General features: G+C 42.9%; 3 protein-coding genes across 3 annotated transcripts in view; all 3 read right to left on the bottom strand.

Moving 5' to 3' along the window:
- LOC118428418 (cytochrome P450 2C15-like) overlaps positions 1–6,360 on the bottom strand; it is a 7,869-nt gene extending 1,509 nt beyond the window's left edge. Inside the window, exons 1-7 of the mRNA XM_035838470.1 lie at positions 6,156–6,360; positions 4,245–4,322; positions 3,842–3,959; positions 2,925–3,283; positions 1,705–1,971; positions 938–1,104; positions 146–303 (exon numbers count right to left, since the gene is read on the bottom strand). Of these exons, the coding sequence (XP_035694363.1) occupies positions 146–303; positions 938–1,104; positions 1,705–1,971; positions 2,925–3,283; positions 3,842–3,959; positions 4,245–4,322; positions 6,156–6,317 (1,309 nt within the window). The 5' untranslated portion in view covers positions 6,318–6,360. The remainder of the gene's footprint in view (positions 1–145; positions 304–937; positions 1,105–1,704; positions 1,972–2,924; positions 3,284–3,841; positions 3,960–4,244; positions 4,323–6,155) is intronic.
- Positions 6,361–12,760: 6,400 nt separating this feature from the next.
- LOC118429754 (fibropellin-3-like) lies at positions 12,761–17,061 on the bottom strand. The gene is made up of 6 exons (XM_035840378.1): positions 16,756–17,061; positions 16,322–16,450; positions 16,113–16,232; positions 15,240–15,353; positions 13,831–13,908; positions 12,761–13,024 (listed from the first exon to the last, which is right to left on the bottom strand). The coding sequence occupies exons 1-6, from the start codon at positions 17,015–17,017 to the stop codon at positions 12,912–12,914; spliced, it is 816 nt and encodes a 271-aa protein (XP_035696271.1). The 5' UTR covers positions 17,018–17,061; the 3' UTR covers positions 12,761–12,911.
- A 157-nt stretch (positions 17,062–17,218) lies between these two features.
- Positions 17,219–19,040, bottom strand: part of LOC118429342 (neurogenic locus notch homolog protein 3-like) — a 4,942-nt gene continuing 3,120 nt past the window's right edge. Inside the window, exons 2-5 of the mRNA XM_035839823.1 lie at positions 18,421–18,810; positions 17,948–18,055; positions 17,553–17,663; positions 17,219–17,397 (exon numbers count right to left, since the gene is read on the bottom strand). Of these exons, the coding sequence (XP_035695716.1) occupies positions 17,219–17,397; positions 17,553–17,663; positions 17,948–18,055; positions 18,421–18,810 (788 nt within the window). The remainder of the gene's footprint in view (positions 17,398–17,552; positions 17,664–17,947; positions 18,056–18,420; positions 18,811–19,040) is intronic.

Here is a 19,040-nt window from a genome sequence, read left to right as displayed (position 1 = left end):
AAATATAAATTGTTTCACATTTTTTGCAGTGCACACAATGTTAAACACAGATACGCAGTGGAGAGATGTCACAAAAACGCGAAGAAATCACTACAACAATTTCAAAATTTACAGTATTGTGTTAAAAGGAACTGGCTGAACGAACCTGCAGAAAAGGGCATGACATGTTCGTCCTTCTTGTATTGTCCCTTGTCGTCCAGGAAGCGGGTGGGGTCGAACTTGTACGGGTTGGGAAACAACTTCTCATCGTAATGCACGGACCACAGGTTGGGGATGACAATGGTCTGCCGTGGGATGTGGTATCTGAAATGATCAACACAGTGTTTGTTGTGACCAGTGTAAAGGCCAAGTGGGTATACAGTGTTAGCCTTGTAAGTTGTGAGTTTAATCCCCGGCCATACCAAAGACTTTATCATGGTACATACTGCTTTCTCTGCTTAGCACTTAGTATTTGGGAAAGATAGGAGATGATCATGCATACAGCTACCAGTGGACTAGCACCCTGCTATGGTGATTGCGCAAAGTTGTGTGGCCCAAGGGCCTGAAACGGAGATGGACACCGCCAGATACACCATTTGGTGCGGAAAGGATGTTAACGTTTGAACAGTGGACACAACTTCGTAGCTTAACAATTCCTTTTATGTATTCACAGCTGATGATGTTAAAGCCAAGTCCTCAAATCATCCTGTTTATGTTTACAAATTAACACACAAAAGCGAAGCTGCAGTTCCAAAGAGGCCTACAGGGGGACAAAACAATTGTACTACTTCTTTCTTGACAAGGGCTCTGATTTATTTGGTCTATAATTGCCAGCAATACTGTAACAGAACCAACCACCGACAAGGGTACCAAGGCAGCTGAATTTCGTATGACACATATGGTCTTATTCCTTCCATCGTATACCTGTTGTTGCGAAAATCAACCACCAGACGCTTACCCGTTGAGAGTTGTGTCCTCCGTCGTGGTGTGGGGCACGATCAGTGGGACGATGCATGAGAAGCGGAAGACCTCGGCCAGTACAGCTTGTGTGTAGGGCAGCTGGGGTCGGTGGGCCATGGACGGGGGCTGGTCGGGTCCCAGCACGCTGTCAATCTCCTCTTGAACCTGTTGGGAAAAATAGTTCCTGTTCACGTGTAATGCTTTGGTAACAAAACTCTGATCAAAATTCGAAAAAGGGGCCCTAGCCTACCGGGCAGTTCACGGGCTTGTGGTCACTTTCAGGTGTGACTCCAACGTACCCCCGTGGGATACCCTGTGGCTACCGGGCTATTTTTTGGGCACGGACGGGCCCCACACTGATTTTAACTCGAAGTTAAAATCAACCCAAGTGAAAGCAGGGGTGGTGCACAGCTGATGCAGGGGTGTAGGAACTTGTCTCTTTTGGGTCTTCGTACGTCATGCATATTTCTCTCTTTCAAGTAACCAGCTGTTATGTAGTACTTGCAACAAGACGTCTGGGTGAAAGAGGTCGTTAAATCACTGTTGGGTGGTGACAATGTATTGTGTCTCGGTAAGGGGTCTCAAATAGCCTGACTAAAATCGCGCTCCTAGCGGCCGGCCTTACAGTTGCCACCACCTAGGAAATTTAAAGGAGGTTATTAACCCCAGCCAGCGAGAGGTTGTGTAAAGACAGGCTAGGCCCTTCGCCAATTAGAACATAATTTGCATGATTAAAACAAAATATTTCATACGTATTTTCCTTACCTTTTGTTGGATATCCGGATTCACCATCATAAGAAGGCTCGCCCATCGAAGAGCATCCGATGTACTCTCGGTGCCTCCTACGAACAAATCAAACACAGTGTAGACCAACTGCTCCTCGGTGAAGGAACTTGTGCCCTGGTCCTGGGTTTCCATCTCCAATAGAAACGCGTCGATGAAATCACGGATGTCATTCTTGTCAAATGTATCTTCGTGTTCCTTTATCTGGGTCATGATGTAGTCCACGGGAAATTTGGATGCCTTGATCAGCTGTGAAGGGGAGACGATGCCATTAGAATTTCACCCACTAATACATGCGTTCCAATGGGAGAGTTGAGGAAACAAATATGCAATTATCTCAAGAATAAAAAGTTCAAGCCATACAAACTTACCTTCAAATGATAGCCTACTATGTCCAGTCTCGGCAAATTCCTTGGCAAGAATTTCTATACGGCTAATCTTTTGATACACCCCCCTGATTAGAGCCCTTGGATTGGCCCATTTGGCTGAAAACAGCATTCTGGCGACGATACCACTATTTCAGGGGGGTGCGGAAACCCCCTTGATGGAGAAAGGTCATTTTTTACAACTAATTCTACCAGTGTAGGGTCTTTCCTACTGCAGCCACTCCCAAAATACCCAGATTTCACATAAAATCCCACCAAGAAAGGCTTTTCAATGGTTTAAAGCCTTGTTTTTATTTGAGATCTCTCACCGTGGGCTTTAGGCGCCTGCGCTAATGCTTACGTCACCCCTGAAGGAAATTATAAGAAAATTTAGTTCTGAAGTTTGTTAAGATTTGGGTTACTCTCAACCGGAAACAAGCACCCATATATACATACTATGCATTGATTATTTACGGTAAGTCAATGGAAATAAACTGTCTACAGAAGAATGACTATATATAATGCCAATTTATTGTTTGATGTCCGAAAGACAAGATAAAACAAAACAAAACAATACATGATATAATGCTAGTTCACCTTTCTCCGCAGGGTAACCAATATCCTTTATTTCTTAAAACGGACCGGGTGTTTATGTTGACAGACAGTCACTAGGTTTCAAATGGCAACATTTTGAAAATAATATGGCAACTTGAAACATCTGTCCGTTGACTTGATATCCGGATGTTTTACCAGTGTTTTTAAAGACATCGGATATAGGTTACCCGGTGGATAAAGGTAAACTAGCGTTACCATTATACCACATAAAACTTGTCTTACATTGTCACCGCTGCTCAGGACATGTCTCAGAAACGGGAAGACGTTCTCAGGCATGTTTAAGAAGGCGGTTCCAGAGACGGTGTTGAAGTCTTCCATAAGTCGTAGGAAATTGGGGTCGTCGTAGTCCAAGCGATGTGAGAAGACCAATGAGCAGATGACATTTGTAGTCGCCTTCTGTACTAGCCTGGGGAGTTTGAACGGTTTGGCGCCAAAGTTGTTGATCTCTTCGCACAAGGCTGCCGCCTCTTCTAAGATCTTGGCCTCCATACTTCGCCTTCCGAAGCCGAAACTCCTCAGAGTTATCAAGGCGAACTTTCGCTGCTCCTTCCAATGTGGACCGGATGGAATCATAACGATACCTGTCATTGGAATATTTAGAAAACAGGAAATGGTTTTAGACTGTTGTCAGAAATATTACGTTGAAATAGTTTTATACTAGTGCACCTTAATCCGTGGGGTAACCTTTATCCGTTATCTTAAAATCAGGGTGTTTAGGTATATCAAGTCAACGGACGGTGGTTCCAAATTTCTAGTTAGTATGATGTTTTCAAAATATTGAAATTTAAAACCATCGCCCGCTGACTTAATATGCCTAATAGCTTGTTTTTTTTAGATCAACGGATATTGGTTACCCCACGGGTATAGGTGAACTATCGTTAGCTAATTGTTGTCTTACACGGAAACGTTTGTATGGCAGAATAATAAAGTTGTGTGTATAAGAAAAGTATGTTTAAAGGAAAACAGGTAGATCTAAGCCCCTGTCACACATATACATAGTCCAGGAAACTTACCTACAATGTCCAGGCTACTAAAATCAGGAGAAACTAAACTAGTACTGATGCGTAGCGAAGAAGAAAAGCGGATCCGAAGAAAAAGAGCGTTGCAATTCTTTCAACAGACCAGTTGGTAAGACGCACCTTTGTTCTTTGTAATTTTAGATACAACCGCTAGGTGGACAGGCCTGCTGGAGAACGCTTCAGCCTGCTTCACCAGGGCTTGATAGATGACGTCATAACCGCCGAGTACCACAGTATCCTACAATAAAATATAGAAACAGGAATTTCTTTCATGAGACTGTAAATTCACATTTAAGATATGGGCTAACATTGCTGTTTATTTAAATATTTTGATATATTGTAAACTGTACAATTGTTGCGCAATAAAGTTATTATTATATCTCTAACGTTTCGACGTTTCGGTGACCGTCTCTAACTAACCATTATAATACTGACTGGCACTACCTCGCTCTGCAGCTAGGTGTCGCTTCTGCAGCGTGAAGAATGCAGTCCCAAACGGGACTTACAAACGAATTTTGCTTACCAGCATTCCTACACGGAAGTAGATGACAGGTCCGTACTCCTTCTGCCATTCCAGGAACTTCAGATGGAGTTCGTCGGCCTACATAAAGTTTAAAAGTGTTGCAGCAAAGTTAGTAACGATAGTTCAACTTTATCCGCGGGGTAACCTTTATCCGTTGTTTAAAAAAATGCAGGTTATTTAGGCGTTTCAACTTGGTAGACTGTGGTTTCAAACTGCAACCCTTTGAAAAATACCACCGTCCGTCGACTTGATACCCCTAAATACCCTGTTTTAAAAAACAACGGACATAGGTCACCCCTCGGAACTGGTCTTACAATTGCAAGTTTTGCAATTGCGCGACCACTACTAGGCAATATTCAACATTAAGTCTTTCAAGATATAAACCCGTGGGACCGTGTAGCGCAGTGGTATATTGTTCGCCTCGTGACCGAGAGGTTGCGGGATCGAATCCGCCTTCCGTGCTACCGGTCTTGTGCCCTTGGGAAAGGCACTTTACACGACTTTCCTCACTTTACTCAAGTGAAAATGAGTCGTCCCTCGGATAGGACGTTAAATGGAGGTCCCGTGTCTGGGGAGAGCCATACCCTGGGCACGTTAAAGAACCCGCCACATGTGCGATGGTGCGATGTGAGCGGATCAAACCATTCCGGCCGAAATGGGGTAGGAATTTCCCGAGCAGCCTCGTAACCCCTGCTTCGCCTATTGAGTCAGTGAAGTCAAGCTTGCCTAAGCTTGATGTTTCTGACTTAGGGAGAAGAAATGCTGCTAGAGTTATCGCTATGGGCCGCTCTTCATCTTCATGATGGTAACATCAGGCCCTACGAACATGATTTAGAAAAAAAAACCCCTGAGACCGGTACAACCTGGCTGTAATGTTTGATCTACTCACACATGTACAAGAAATTAACCCTATTGTTTTTATCCTCTATTCGATAAGTGTGGTGGGGGTTCTTTAACGTGATGTGGCTCTTCTTAAGCACAGGGCCACCACCTACCCTTAACATCCAATGCAAGAGGGCTTTCCTAACCTCTACCTCTTTCGCTCTTTCTAATAACCCTACCTACTCATTTTCACCTGAGACGAGCAAGAAAGTAGCTGTCAGGTGTCTTTTCTAAGAGCGCAACATTGGGACCTGCTATTAAAGGGGCATTCGACTCCAGAAGGGAGTCTTGATTTCCAATAGATAATGTGTCAATGAATACACAATCAGCCGAATTTTGTGAAATTCATCTTGGGATGAATTACGCGATGTATGTTTTGTAAAACAATAATGACACTCACTAAACCCATGCAGACCCTTCCCAAGCATTCCCTATGTGCATAGACACTTTGTTTATCGTACATATTTTCGGAATAAATGAGGTACGCTAAGCACACCGAGAAGGCAAATTGCTCATAAGAGTGCAAAGAATACAAGAACAAGACGAGATTTCTTAGCGAACCTGAAATTAGTTTTGTCATCTTACCTAAAAGTTTTGCATTTTATTCAGCCAAAGGATTAATTCAATTAGAGGGTACTTGGGGAGTTAAGTAGAAGACTGAATGCTTTTGAGGCACGTGGAGCAACTGGGTACTTTATCGTATAATGTGAAGTAGTATGCAATTATTACTTCCTAAATCTAATATCTATCGGAAAATAACACCATCGTGTGGAGTGGAATGCCCCTTTAAAAGGTACCCAAATCTTTAGATTATACGCCAACAACCTTAACCACAAGATCACATTGCCAGTCATTTGATGTAAATTGTAAATCGTTATATACTAGTTCTTTGTCAGACCCTTGCCTCTTCCCTCATGACCTCAATGAAAAGCGGCTTGCAGGCCGATTTGAGCTTTCATGAATAAACAAAGGTTCAAACAATGAAACAACAGTTTTAAGAAGTTAATGGAAACTACATCTGTTGTGTACCTTCGCGATGCTGGGCAGGCTGCCAATGACGGGCCAGCACGTCGGGCCGGGCGGGAGGTTTCTGGGCCGTCTGAAGTACAGGTACGTGAGGAGACTGACGAACAGTAGAACCAAGCTGGCGCGGCTGTCCAGCAGTTCGAACACATGGTGGACAGCAGACATCTTCCCTCTTGCTGTGAACTTCTTCAGGCGTACCTGAATAGAGATTTGATCAGTTATCTAGTTCCTAGGAGAGAGATATGCTTTAATATTCGCGGTTTTGGCGACAACTTCTCGCATCCGAGAACACATCAACACTTTCTGTGAATCCTCAGTGACTGCTGTTGTCACAGTGAGAGTTTCGACCGCAAAATCAAAACTTTAAGATACAACGAAGTCACCCAGCTGTAAGGGTAGGGGCCTATATCTAATGTGGCAATATGTACAGTATCACTTGTTGAAGTTGTTCGTTTATTTATGCACCACTTTTTTTTCTATTTTGTTGACGGCTTGCACCACCACCACCGGCCACACTTGGGTAAGGCCTCTGATCATAAGTAAGTCCTGGACATCATGCCCCACGCGGGGTTTTGTCCAGTATCATAAGAAGAAGAAGAAGAAGAACGAAAATGAGATGCTTTACTTCGTGACAAGTGATTGCATTGATCGATGAGAGCCCATGTAATATTCATTCAGTATAAGCCCTACGTTTACAGTTTATATGAGCATGAGTACGATGGTTGCCACGGCCATATTATCCACGTATAAGACTAGCGATGGCCGTTTTTGTGACGCTGTACAGTTTTTCTGAATTTCTAAAGAAACAAGAAAGAGTTGTTGACTGTCATTTGTATCCCAGCTTGCTTAACAAAATGTTGTACAGAAATGACTGTAACAGACGTTACCGTTGTACGATGCTGCCTAAGCTTTCCATTTGACTTGGTGTAAAAAAGCTACCCACTTTTTAAATGTTCCTAGGGACGTCCACTTATACCTAAATGATGTAGTCAATAAGGTAAGTAAGGAAACAAGGTAAAGTCTACTGTTGTAACAAGCGTTACCGGTAACGTTTGTTACCTGCCCTGCAATGCATTACCAATGGGACCGAAAATAATAAGTTGCCATTTTTTGGCTATGGTTAAAAGAGGACTTTTCCTAAACAACCACGTAGTTTTCACTGAAAATAAAGCCGATTTATTTTTCGATCCCAAAAATGCCATTTTCGACATTTTAATGAGAACGAGCGTTAATGGTTTTAGTAACACTACAGAAAATGCAGGCAGACTTGTAAAAAAGACTCACCTAGCTTCGCCTCTCCCTCCAGATTATTCCTTGACAAGTTGCAACATGTGACTTACTTACAGACTGCCCGATGCAGCTACGAAGAACTTCACTGGCTGCAGCTGCTCGTCAACAAAATCCAAGGTCATTCAAACCAATGAGGGCAAGGTCAGTCTCCTCATGCAAACTGTAGACCTCGAAACACATGATATGGAACGATTCCACGGCGTTTTGAAAATTGAGTTAGACGACAAATGAAAACGACGGGAAGCGTATTTAATTGTATGAACGTTTTGTCTACATCTGTGAGAGAAATGTTACTTTGTTAAGAATTCTACGTGCACCCCATATTCCTCGAAATGGTCTGTTCCAAATGACTTATTTGATGTTTCATCTCAATGCAAAGTTTAGGACCAGAATAATTCATGAGCGCTCACTTTATTTCGTGCAGTTTCGATGTTTGTGAATACTTTACCCTGACCTAAGCACACTTTGGAAGACTTTGACAAAACGTTTTAGCAGTTGAAACAAGAGACGGTTCGGCTTTGAGGTTTTGTTTATTGTATAAAATTACAAGAAACGTTCTTTTATCTCAGTAACCTCTGGCTAAGGGGCAGCTACCAAGGGCACGTAGCTCTTTACAGATGTCACCAAAGTGAAGTATGTTTTCCAGACACAGTCTGTGGTGAATATGTGAGTGGGGTAGGGACCGCTCCCGGTACCAGCCATATGTGCACCACAGGCCGGGCACGACAGGCAGACTGTATCATTGTGTGTACGAGAGGCCGATACTATAGGCTTTCTCCTAACTGGGAAAAAAACAATTTTCAATAGATTTTTTAATGTTTTCTATCATTAGATTGCCCATTATGTGATTCTCAATCATCAGTTCTTAACAAATGTACTTGATTATTCTAAAGAGACCCAATACATGTAGGTATCAGCAAGGTATCAGAGAGACTACGGACAAGGGGAATGTGGGACACTTAGGCTTTGTCCTTTGTACATGTCGTTTTAATGTCACTACAGCGGCCCCAAGCCGAGGACACTTATCATAAGTTCTTAACAAATTTGCTTAATTACTTAATTAATTTTGGATGAAAGTTGAACTAAGAAAAATGAAATGCAAGCTTGACGTACTTTTTAGTTTAAATCATAAATAATCTTTACGTTTTTATTCTGGGATTGAAAACAAATCCTCCAGATGGACATGTACTATCATAATGTTATATTTGAGTGTGGTGGGTTGTGTAAAGGTGGTGAATTGAGCGTGCAGTCTTATACATTAACCCTTTTAGCCAGGAACATAGCAAATAATCTTTAAATCTTTCATTCCGAGATTTAAAACAAATCCTCGAACTATCATAATGTCATATTTGAGTGTGGTGGATTGTGCAAAGGTATTGAGCGTGCAGTCTTATACATTAACCCTTTTAACCAGGAACATAGCAAATAATCTTTAAATCTTTCATTCCGAGATTTAAAGCAAATCCTCCAACTATCATAATGTCATATTTGAGTGTGCGGAGTTGTGCAAAGGCATTCGATTTTGTAGCCGCGGGCGACTGTTGTAGGGCTAGTCTTTTGCATGCAGTCTTATAAATTAACCCTGGCTAATCCTCAGAATTCTGGTGTCCTTCACTTCCCATTCTCCTACGCAGAGGGACCACAGTCGTGTCGAAACTCCTTGGGGTCACCTCTGCTATGTGACGCACTCAGACCAGTTCCTAGCCGCCCTGCTTATAAATATTAATGAGCTTACCCTTATATGGGCAGTCAGCCGCTGGGGATCGGGCGTAGGAGGATGGTATTATGTAAAACGTAACATGATTGGCTGATAGCTTCCCAGCGGCCTTTGCGAGATGGCTTTCGTAAACAGAAAGCCCAAGAAATGCCTATTCTCTGATTGGCTGACAGCTGGTTTGTGGAGACAACCATAGTAACCGCTGGTAGGCCATGAGATAGCAGGGCCCCTATAGGCAGTTAGCTAGCCGTTATATAACGTTGGGGACCGTGCGTAGGAGGATGTCACTTCCGAGCAGCCTGAACTATTAGACTAACCCTACAACAGTCTGTGTTTGGTGGGGCCGCGTAGCACAGTGGTAGTGTATTCGGCCCGTGACCGAGAGGTCGCCGGTTCGAATCCGCCTGCCGTGTTGCCGGTCTTGTGCCCTCGGGAAAGGCACTTTACACGACTTTCCTCACTTTACTCAAGTGAAAATGAGTCGTCCCTCGGATAGGACGTTAAATGGAGGTCCCGTGTTTGGGGAGAGCCACACCCCGGGCACGTAAAAGAACCCGCCACATGTGCGATGTAACATCAGGCCCTACGAACCTGACATATGCGATGTGGCGGATCAAACCATTCCGGCCAAAATGGGGTAGGGAATTTCCCGAGCAGCCTCGTAACCCCTGCTTCGCCTATTGAGTCAGTGAAGTCAAGCTTGCTTAAGCTTGATGTTTCTGACTTAGGGAGAAGAGATGCTGCTACAGTTATCGCCGCTCTTCATCACCATGATGCCATCAGGCCCTACGAACCTGATTTAGAAGAAAAAAACAGTCACCCGCGGCTATAGATTTTGCAAAGTTGCCAATGTTAACAAGACTTATTCAGAAATGGTGAACATCTGGATGCATCTGATATCAGTTGATTGATACAATCTTGCTTTCATTTAATGCAACTTAGTATTTCACGCCTGAGGCATTGCTTTATTAAAGGCAACATATGCATTGATTAGACAATAGTTGGTGTCTTGTATTCTTATCACCTTTGCCAAGAAGGTTATATTTTGGGTAGCGTTTGTTTGTTTGTATGTATGTATGTATGTAGAAGACCAGCATAACTAAGGAACGCCTGAATGGATTGTATTGATATTTGGTATGTGGGTAGGTCTTGGTGGGACCTGAAAACGATTAGATTTTGGACCCCCTAGCAGCCTGTTACGGTACTGCAGCAGAACTTCCTGGTTTGATATCTCAAGTTCTGAACATGCTGCAGCTATGAATTTTTAGTGGTAGACAGCTCTTGATGCCGAAAGTAAGTGGTGTATGTTTGGGCCCCATAGCGGCTTGTTTTAGAACTGCAGGGCAGGTTTAGTGTCAGACTTTAAAAGAAAATAACTCAAAAAGGGGTTAACGAATTGTTATGATTTTTGGTATGTAGATAGCTTAAGTGATGCTTCATATAATGAAATATTTATTATGCAAATTGGTATCTAATTTGCATAATCAATTAGGAAATTTTATGAACACGCTCAGTTCCATTATGGGACCATTGCAACGTGTGACATTTGTAACTGAGAAGGAGAAGAATATTGATTGATATATATTATGCAAAATAAAGACCTAATTTGCATAATTAATGAGAAAATGCTATACTTTCATTGTGGTAAATGACAGTAACTTCTTACTTGGTGCATTTGGAAGTTATGTACAGGTGAACATCGTTGAACATAAATCATAAATTAAACATAAATTATAAGAAAATGCGATAAAGGCCTTTTTCTTAACATAGATTGTGTACCCATATACACACAGAAAAAAGGAAGTCGCTTCAATGACATTGTAAAACGACATCGAGGCTCCAGCAGCCTCACCTGCACACAGCGCGTGCATGTTGTTGTAGTTCGCTCCTTGCAGACCCCAGCTGTGAGTGTCGTAGTCCACTCCGTAAGCGCTGCCATCACTCCTCCAGCCAAGGCTGTACACAAAGGTGTCATCAAGCGGCTGACACTGAGTGCCAGCCCCGTCCGTGTGTCCACACAGTTCACTCGAGAGAGCCGGGAGCGTTTCACATTCGTCATGGTGAAACGTGATGCAGTCTCCATCTGGGTCCCACATGAATCCCCAACACCCATCCGCATTTGACCCGATGCATGGATACCTCATCCCCGCCGCTTCACACGTGACTTTCACGTTGGTAGCTGTCATCGGGCCTGTCGCACGAATCTTCCAAAAGGACCAGTTGTCAACCGTGGTCAGGTACACCTGTTGGCCTGAAAACAGCGAGACATCTTGTTTTCATCCAATAGTATTTTCCTAAATGGTGGTTACAATGGCACCTTAACGATGCAATGCAGGGCACGATAGCCATCACACAACAGGGCCGTACCGCGTACCACCTCCTGAAATTGTTACCAATTGCTGACGTCACTGTTACTTAAGGTCACGTGATATCATCGAAGATCATTTGCATTCTGAAGCAGAACAATCAAACCCTTGAACCAGTCAACTGTACTCTTTGATACTCCTTTATAAAACGGATTTTAGGTTGGACGCATGAAGGGACATTATGGGTTTGTTTATGCCCGCGGGCAAAAATATGCTAATTATGTAATACAATCTACCTTCCAGTGGGCACGTGGACACGTAGAACCACGCACGCAGCTCAATCGAATGTTAGCGGGCTTTTCAGAAGGTCGCCCTATAGGCTCGGACGTTCGTAACCTGATTTCTGAGCGTAAATTTTTACTCGCAAATACTTCTTGGATTTTCTCCTCTGATTTTCGTTTTAAGCTTGTAAGCTTGGTATCTTTAGATTTGTAAAATTATCTTTTACGTACATACTATATACTCTGCAAACTCATACGTGAATATCGGTACATGTACTCACCAATTGAACCAGTCGGCAACGTGCGTAATGCGGTTTTAATGAGAAATTCCCCAGCGAATTGCGTTGCCGTGAAACCTGGGCGGTTAAGGTTGGGAGACATAGACGTGCAACAAAAGTGTGACCGGCTTGCGCTGGTTACTAGAGAAGTTAGGCAAGCGTACAAGATTTAGTCGCCCCCTCACCGCAATGCATGTATAGACAAAGCAGATAAAGCGTCAGAATGAGGAGTGTAATAGTTATTCGAAAGCTGCAATGCCATCGTCAGGCTCGATTTTTAGCCACTGATGACATCGGGTTTAACTTACCCGTAGGGAGATGGTTCGACCCCCCCCCCCCCAACACAAACACACTCGGGGGGCCCTAAAAAGAAAGTTTAATGAATCCTCTCTCTTAGACGCCAAGAGAGACGCTAAATCTTTGTTCACATGGAAACCTTCTCCCCATAATGTGCAGCAATGATAAGGATATAGTAAAAGACAACCGCTTTTCTTCCTGTAACGCTTTGATGTCTTCTTGATGTGTGGAAGGAGGATATAACCTCCTCGATGTATTTAACACTTGCTATAGGCTATGAAGAGTAAAGGTACACAGGAGTGATAGAGCTACATAGTGGCTTACAGGTAAATAAAGTTAACGTTACATGCTTCCAGAATTTATACTTGGATAATTTTATTCATATTTATGTATTTTGACTCGTAAAAGACATGAGTAAAAATGACAGAAACCGTGGATATGATTTTTGCTGCAGGTGGTTTATTGATCTATCTCTAGTTAGACTCTAAAGTTAAAATAAGACCCTAAATCACCCATAAAAAACAGTTTCAAGACAAGTATGAAGCGGCTATTGGCTGGTCGTTGTCACGTGGGAGGCTCAAGTGGTGACGTCACTCAGGCTTGCACGAGAAGGCTGCCGCGCCTTCAGGGGTGCAGTTCATGCCATCCGGACAGGAGGTGCTGCTGCACTGGTACGGCAGACCCCGGGGGACGGGAGATGGGTCTAGATATACACAATACACATAAGAGGGGGATGTAAGTAGTTTTTTTATTGCAAATGTAATAGAATAGAATTTGATAAATTATTGGTGCGTACTACGGCTGCCATTATATGTTCAAAATAATGGTATCTTATCTAAAAGGTATGAAAGTTTGAAGGACCATTCACATGGAATAACATGATTAGGGCTGGGTACCGGTACAGAAAATTCAGGTCCAGGTCCGGTTCAGGTCCAGAGGATCAGGTCCAGGTCCGGACCTGAACCTGGACCTGATTCAGTATGACTCAAACCAATGGTCCATTTCACTACAAAGAAATCTGTTTGGTGGAGTATTAGACATAACACTGGCGTTTTAAAATACTACAACGCTAACTGCACCTGTACGATTGACTGTAAACATTGCTAGAAATTACAATAAACTCTACTCTACTTCACTCTTGTCATTTTCTTCCAGCTGCAAGCGCCAAAACGTATGAATGCCTTATAAAATAATATGTTAATTTTCTAATCGGTCCAACATCCGGTCCACCTAATTTTTTCAGGTCCGGTTTTTCTGGACCGGTCCAATAAGAAAAACTGGTTTTGTACCGGTACGCTGTACCGATACCCAGCCCTAAACATGATTCATGAGCGCATTTTTTTAAAATTTCCACCTTAACCTGCTAATAACCTGTAGTTAAACTGCCTGGGGGGACAACTGCTGTGTCGTGTTTGTACTCAGTATTGATCAATTGAGGTCTTCTTTTGATTAATTGTTCAATGACATTTGTTACCTACAGTATTAACAATGATGATGAACTTTACTTACAAACGCATTGGAAGTATAAGGTGAAATCCTGACAGACAAACCCAAAAGGACACTGGACTTGGGAACACCAGTCCGTGTCTGGAGAAAACAAAGAAAAGATAAAACGCAATAGAACGAAATTTTGCTACCTTCAATATTCTCAGCATAGGCATGTATTAGGTGATCAAATCATATATAGCATAATCAGATTGGTATGTCAGACGTATACGGTCTCAAACATGGCTGCAGTTATAAACAGAGACGAGCGTGGTATAGAATCCGTCCCATCCTGGCTATAACGCTGCCCTGTGGCAAAATGTACGAGGGGCGTGCAATAAGTAATGCCCCTGACCCACTTCCAGTCGTCTGATCTAAATGAAATTTTGTATGTGTAATGATTCATATCTCTATGGGTTATGTTGCAAAAGACAGCTCTGAACTAATTGCGGTTTCTGATTTACTGGTGTTTGAACTTAGTCAGGTGCGAAATGGACCAGGTGTGAAATGGAACCAGTTGAGTGTCGCGCAGTGATCCGGTTTTTGTATTTGAAAGGACGCACACCAAAGAAGACTTTTCATGAAATAAATGAAACTTATGGTGATGATGCCCCATCATATGACCTTGTAAAACGCTGGCATCCTGAATTCAAACGTGGCCGGAAGTCTGTGGAAACAGCTCCCAGACCTGGTCGTCCCTCTTGTGCCATTGATGAGGCATCTGTTGGAGGACCAACCTGGGGTGTCCTACAAAATCGGTGTCCAGAGCTGCATCAAACGATGGGAGAAATGCATAACTCTGGGTGATTCCTATGAAGAGAATGACTAATATCTGTGCCAAGTTTCATTAATCTCCTACTATGGGAAATGGGTCAGGGCCATTACTTATTGCACGCCCCTCGTAATACGGCCGATTCAGGACACGAAGATTAACAACTACGAGAACAACTTTACTCCAAACACTTCTCGGCACTGGAATAGCCTACCCAGACACGTTACCGACTCTTCCACAACCCCAGAATTCAAGGCTCGCTACAAAATCCACCTCTTGTCCTGACTTTAAGATTACCTCAGACTTAACTTCCATATTTTCCTCCTAATGTCTTCCTGTAGGTATCTTATGGATCAATTTCCACGATAGCTTTGAAGATGTATGACTCATTTGAATGATTACTGATTATCTTATATTGTATAGTTATTCTATGCTTACCGTAGTGGATTTTATACATGTTATGTGAACACGTATGTACGTTTGCATTTTTGTGGGTCAGCTGTGACCAGCAAGAGCTGCCTAGACTGACCCTTGTAATAAGTTAACGTTGTGTTCCAGTTAATGAAGAAAGAAAGAAAGAAGACAACTGCTATCGAAACGTTGGCAAGGAAAACGGTTTTAAGGCCGAGTTACAAGAACCCCGTGATTCTGTCACACTAACCTGACTCGCAGTTGTCTCCTTGGTAACCGGTGGGGCAGATGCAGTGGTAGGAGTTGATGTCGTCAAGGCAACTCCCGCCATTTTGGCATGGGCCGGAGGCACACTCGTCAATGTCTGCGGAAAAGTAGAGTTTTCAAGCTACTTTTTCTATCATTCTGTACTTTTTATAATAACCAGAACACGTTTAAATAGATTATACTAATTCCAGGGCTCTAGCCAGCGTCCATTTTTCCGTTAATTGACGGAAATTTGCTGCGTGTGACGGAAATTTTTTAAACCAATCCGTCAACCTTGACAGACAAAAACCCTGGGTGGAAGCTACAGGCGGCTTGGGGACGCTGTCCACGGTCGGAAAGCCACATACTGTTTGTTTTGCTATTGTTATGATTGTTGATGACGTGTGTCGGCGCCCTTTCGCATACGACAATGTCATTAAACCCCGTTTTTCAAGGTCTCAGTTCAGTCCTTCTAACTCCTGGACTAGTGCATTCTACAAACTTTGATTGGAATCTTGACAACGTCGAAACCTAACGTGTGTTAGTAATTAGATTTTTCTTACGATCTAGGAAGGATGTCCGTGCCGCCAGTAAACGTTTTGGCTTATGAACGTTAATAGAGACTTCAGAAGTTGTTCGTAAAAAAATTGTATTAGAAAACGTCAGCGTTGCGTCTTATTTTCTCTCAATGACATCATTTACTTTGTAGTGTCATAGCGAAATCAATTAATTTTCGCGACAATGGGAATTGGCTGACGGATAAAAATTTCGGGCTGGCTAGAGCCCTGACTAATTCAAAGGAGAGACGGTCAGAAAATGACACCAAGGTTGCCTTTTAGATCACTGTTGGATAATGAATTCTAAAAGATTTACTCACTGATTTCACAGAGTTTTCCTCCGAACCCCTCCAGACAGTCACAGAAGGTGGTGGAGCCGCCGAAACAGGAGCTGCAGTTTCCGCCGTTCTGACACACGTTTGGCTCACACGGTTTCTGAGCTGCAAGGGTGAAAAACATGTTGACTTATGCGCTAGACAAATGCTAAATAAAATGAAGAGAGAATATTTAAATAGGAACAGTTTAATACCATCCTGGCAGACGTAGTTGTGTTGCTCCGTGCAGAACGCCTTCTTCGCCTTGTAGTTGTCAGAACTGTCCAGGAGAACGCACAGGTCCAACGGGGACGATGGTTCGTCCTCTCCCCATTGTAGAGCAGCTGTGTTTAAAAAATAGAAAATAGAAAATAAAACAACTAAATGTTAAACCTTGTTATGCTTGAGGTTAAGCTCCGTTTCATGATTGTCATGAATTGGCATTCAATATCAGACATATTCAAATGATTTTATTTATTTGCACATAAAAAGAAAGTACAGAAAGTAAAGCTAAATCAATCTCAATACCAAGGTACATTTGATTGGCTAAGCCGTAGAAGATCCTGCATGTATAGATATGATCATTTGCGTATCGTTCTCTATTGTATCCAGGATATTCGTTTGATGCTTATATCTTTTCTGTATTGACCTGTAACAGGAGACCCATCACTGTAGAAAACAGGAAACGGCGCGGTTTTCATGGCCAGCCAGTTGGACACGCCGGTGGTGGCCGCGATGGAGTTGGCCAGGAACTGTTGCTGCTGCCTGTCTTTCACATCCACCATGCGGCCGTCATTGGTGCTGCAGGCCTGGGTCGCGTCTCGATGATTGAAAGCTGAAGTAGAGAACTGGTAGCAATCCCCGACAAAAGATGCTGGAGCACAAAAATAGTAATGAAAAAAAAAACTCATGCCAAAGGTAGAGGAAACATGTAGACCTTCAAGACATGATATGTTAAGATAAGTGAAAATAAGTGAGTACAAAAATCCCTTACTGATTCAGTAATTCTGCACGTATTAACTGTTGCATGAATGACGATGACAGGAAAAGATAACTGCTTAACTGGCAAAAAAAGAATCGATTACGTTTACACCGTGTTGCATTAGAGAGCTTCATTGACTTGTTACTGTACGAACGACTTCTTTATCGTTAGATTTCGTATTGAATAGAGTGGTACCTGTTTCACAGTTCCTTCCGGTAACATCTTTAAGACAGACACAGCTGTACCCATTCACGTGATCCAGGCAGGTCCCTCCCAGCCAACAAGGGCTGCTCGCACACTCGTCTATGTCTGAAACAGGAAAAAAGACCCTGAGAAGAAAAATCAACGAGTCTACACCTTAATACTTTGCATACAGCCGACTATGCTGCAAATCCCGTGTCCATATTTTAGTGCCAATACTACAAACCAAATTAAAGGCAATTTATCTTAAGGAAATTACGAACCCTGATCACAGTTGAGTCCTGTCCAGCCGTTGTCACAGCTACAGGTGAAGCTTCCTATGGTGTCATTACAGGCTCCGTGTGCGCATGGGAAGGACGCGCACTCATCGATGTCTAAAATAAGAAAATTATATTTTGCTTTTAACATTTTCAGAACTTTTCATATATTGATACTTAATTAAAGCTTTTTTTTTACCCTTTGCATCACATGGCTAGTTACGCGCCTTGTGGAGTATGAGTATAAGTCCTTTGGAAGATCTATTTAAAAAATTCACTACTCAGCCAAAATTTCATGTTACATCCAACTCGGTCAAAATGGTAGTTTAAAGAAAATATACCTTGAGTATCACAAATCGAACAGGACAAATTCATGTCTATAAAAACCGTCTAGTACTCACTTTGATCACAGTTGGTTCCTTCCCAGCCGTTCTCACAGCTACAGGTGTAGCCCCCAGTATCATCAGTACAGGTGCCGTGTGCACATGGGGATCTCCCACACGTAGGGGCTGCAGACAATAGTTTTGTACATCAAGTTGGTCACTTATTGTGTCCCCGGGGAATACACATTGGCTTCCAAATCAGAGCAAAACACAAGATCAGACCGAGACTCGCCCCTCCTAGTCCCCACCCTTCTCTTCCAAGTCCCCATCAATTGCTCTTATCCAGATGATTGCTAAATTTAAAAAAAATATTATATCTGTTGTAGCTGGTGAGGCCGAAGGGCGGTTTTACCGACTATGTAGATACAGATACATTTGATTCCATGTGTATTCTGCCTTGTATTGAGATATATGTTTGAAAGGGAAAAGGAGAAGTTGCCTCAATAACATTGTCATTGTCTTGTGAATAAACACCCAGGCTTCAGCCTTACCTGCACACAGCGCGTACATGTTGTTGTAGTCTGCTCCTTGTAGACCCCAGTCGTGAGTCTCGAAGTCCACTCCATAAGCGCTGTCATCATACCAGGCAGGGTTGTACACAAAGGTGTCATCAAGCGGCTGACACTGTTCACCGTGCCCGTCCGTGTGTCCACACAGTTCACTCGAGAGAGCCTTGAGCGTTGTACATTGGATATGGTGAAACTTGATGCAGTCGGAGGCCCAATAGAATTCCCCACACCCGTCCGCACCTGGCCGGAAGCACGGGTACCTCATCCCCGCCGCTTCACACGTGACCTTCACGTTGTCATCTGTCATCGGGCCTGTCGCACGAATCTTCCAAAATGACCAGTTATCAACCGTGGTCAGGTACACCTGTTCGCCTGAAAAGAGCGAGGCATCTTGTTATTACCCTAAAGTAGTTTCTTAAATGACGGTTACAGAAGCACTATAACTATAGTATAAGCAACTATAAATCAGGGCATTATAGCCATCACCCAACAGAGCCTGACTACGACTGGTATGAATCTCCTGATAGTGTTCCAATTGTTGACGTCACAGTTACGTAAAATCACGTGACCTCGTGGACGATCTTTTAAATCTGACAATCACA

Source organism: Branchiostoma floridae, chromosome 13, assembly GCF_000003815.2.
Source record: "Branchiostoma floridae strain S238N-H82 chromosome 13, Bfl_VNyyK, whole genome shotgun sequence".
Taxonomy (NCBI): Eukaryota; Metazoa; Chordata; class Leptocardii; order Amphioxiformes; family Branchiostomatidae; genus Branchiostoma; species Branchiostoma floridae.
Note: the sequence above shows the minus strand (reverse complement) of the source record. Positions and strands in the feature narration are given on the sequence as shown.

Excerpts from the sequence above, each read along its gene's own strand:
- LOC118429754 (XM_035840378.1), bottom strand. The coding sequence starts at position 17,017 with ATGAGTTTTTTTTTTCATTACTATTTTTGTGCTCCAGCATCTTTTGTC. Across the intron at positions 16,233-16,321 it reads CAACTACGTCTGCCAGGATG|CTCAGAAACCGTGTGAGCCA; the intron begins GTATTAAACTGT and ends TCACCCTTGCAG. Across the intron at positions 15,354-16,112 it reads AGGAAAACTCTGTGAAATCA|ACATTGACGAGTGTGCCTCC; the intron begins GTGAGTAAATCT and ends ACTTTTCCGCAG.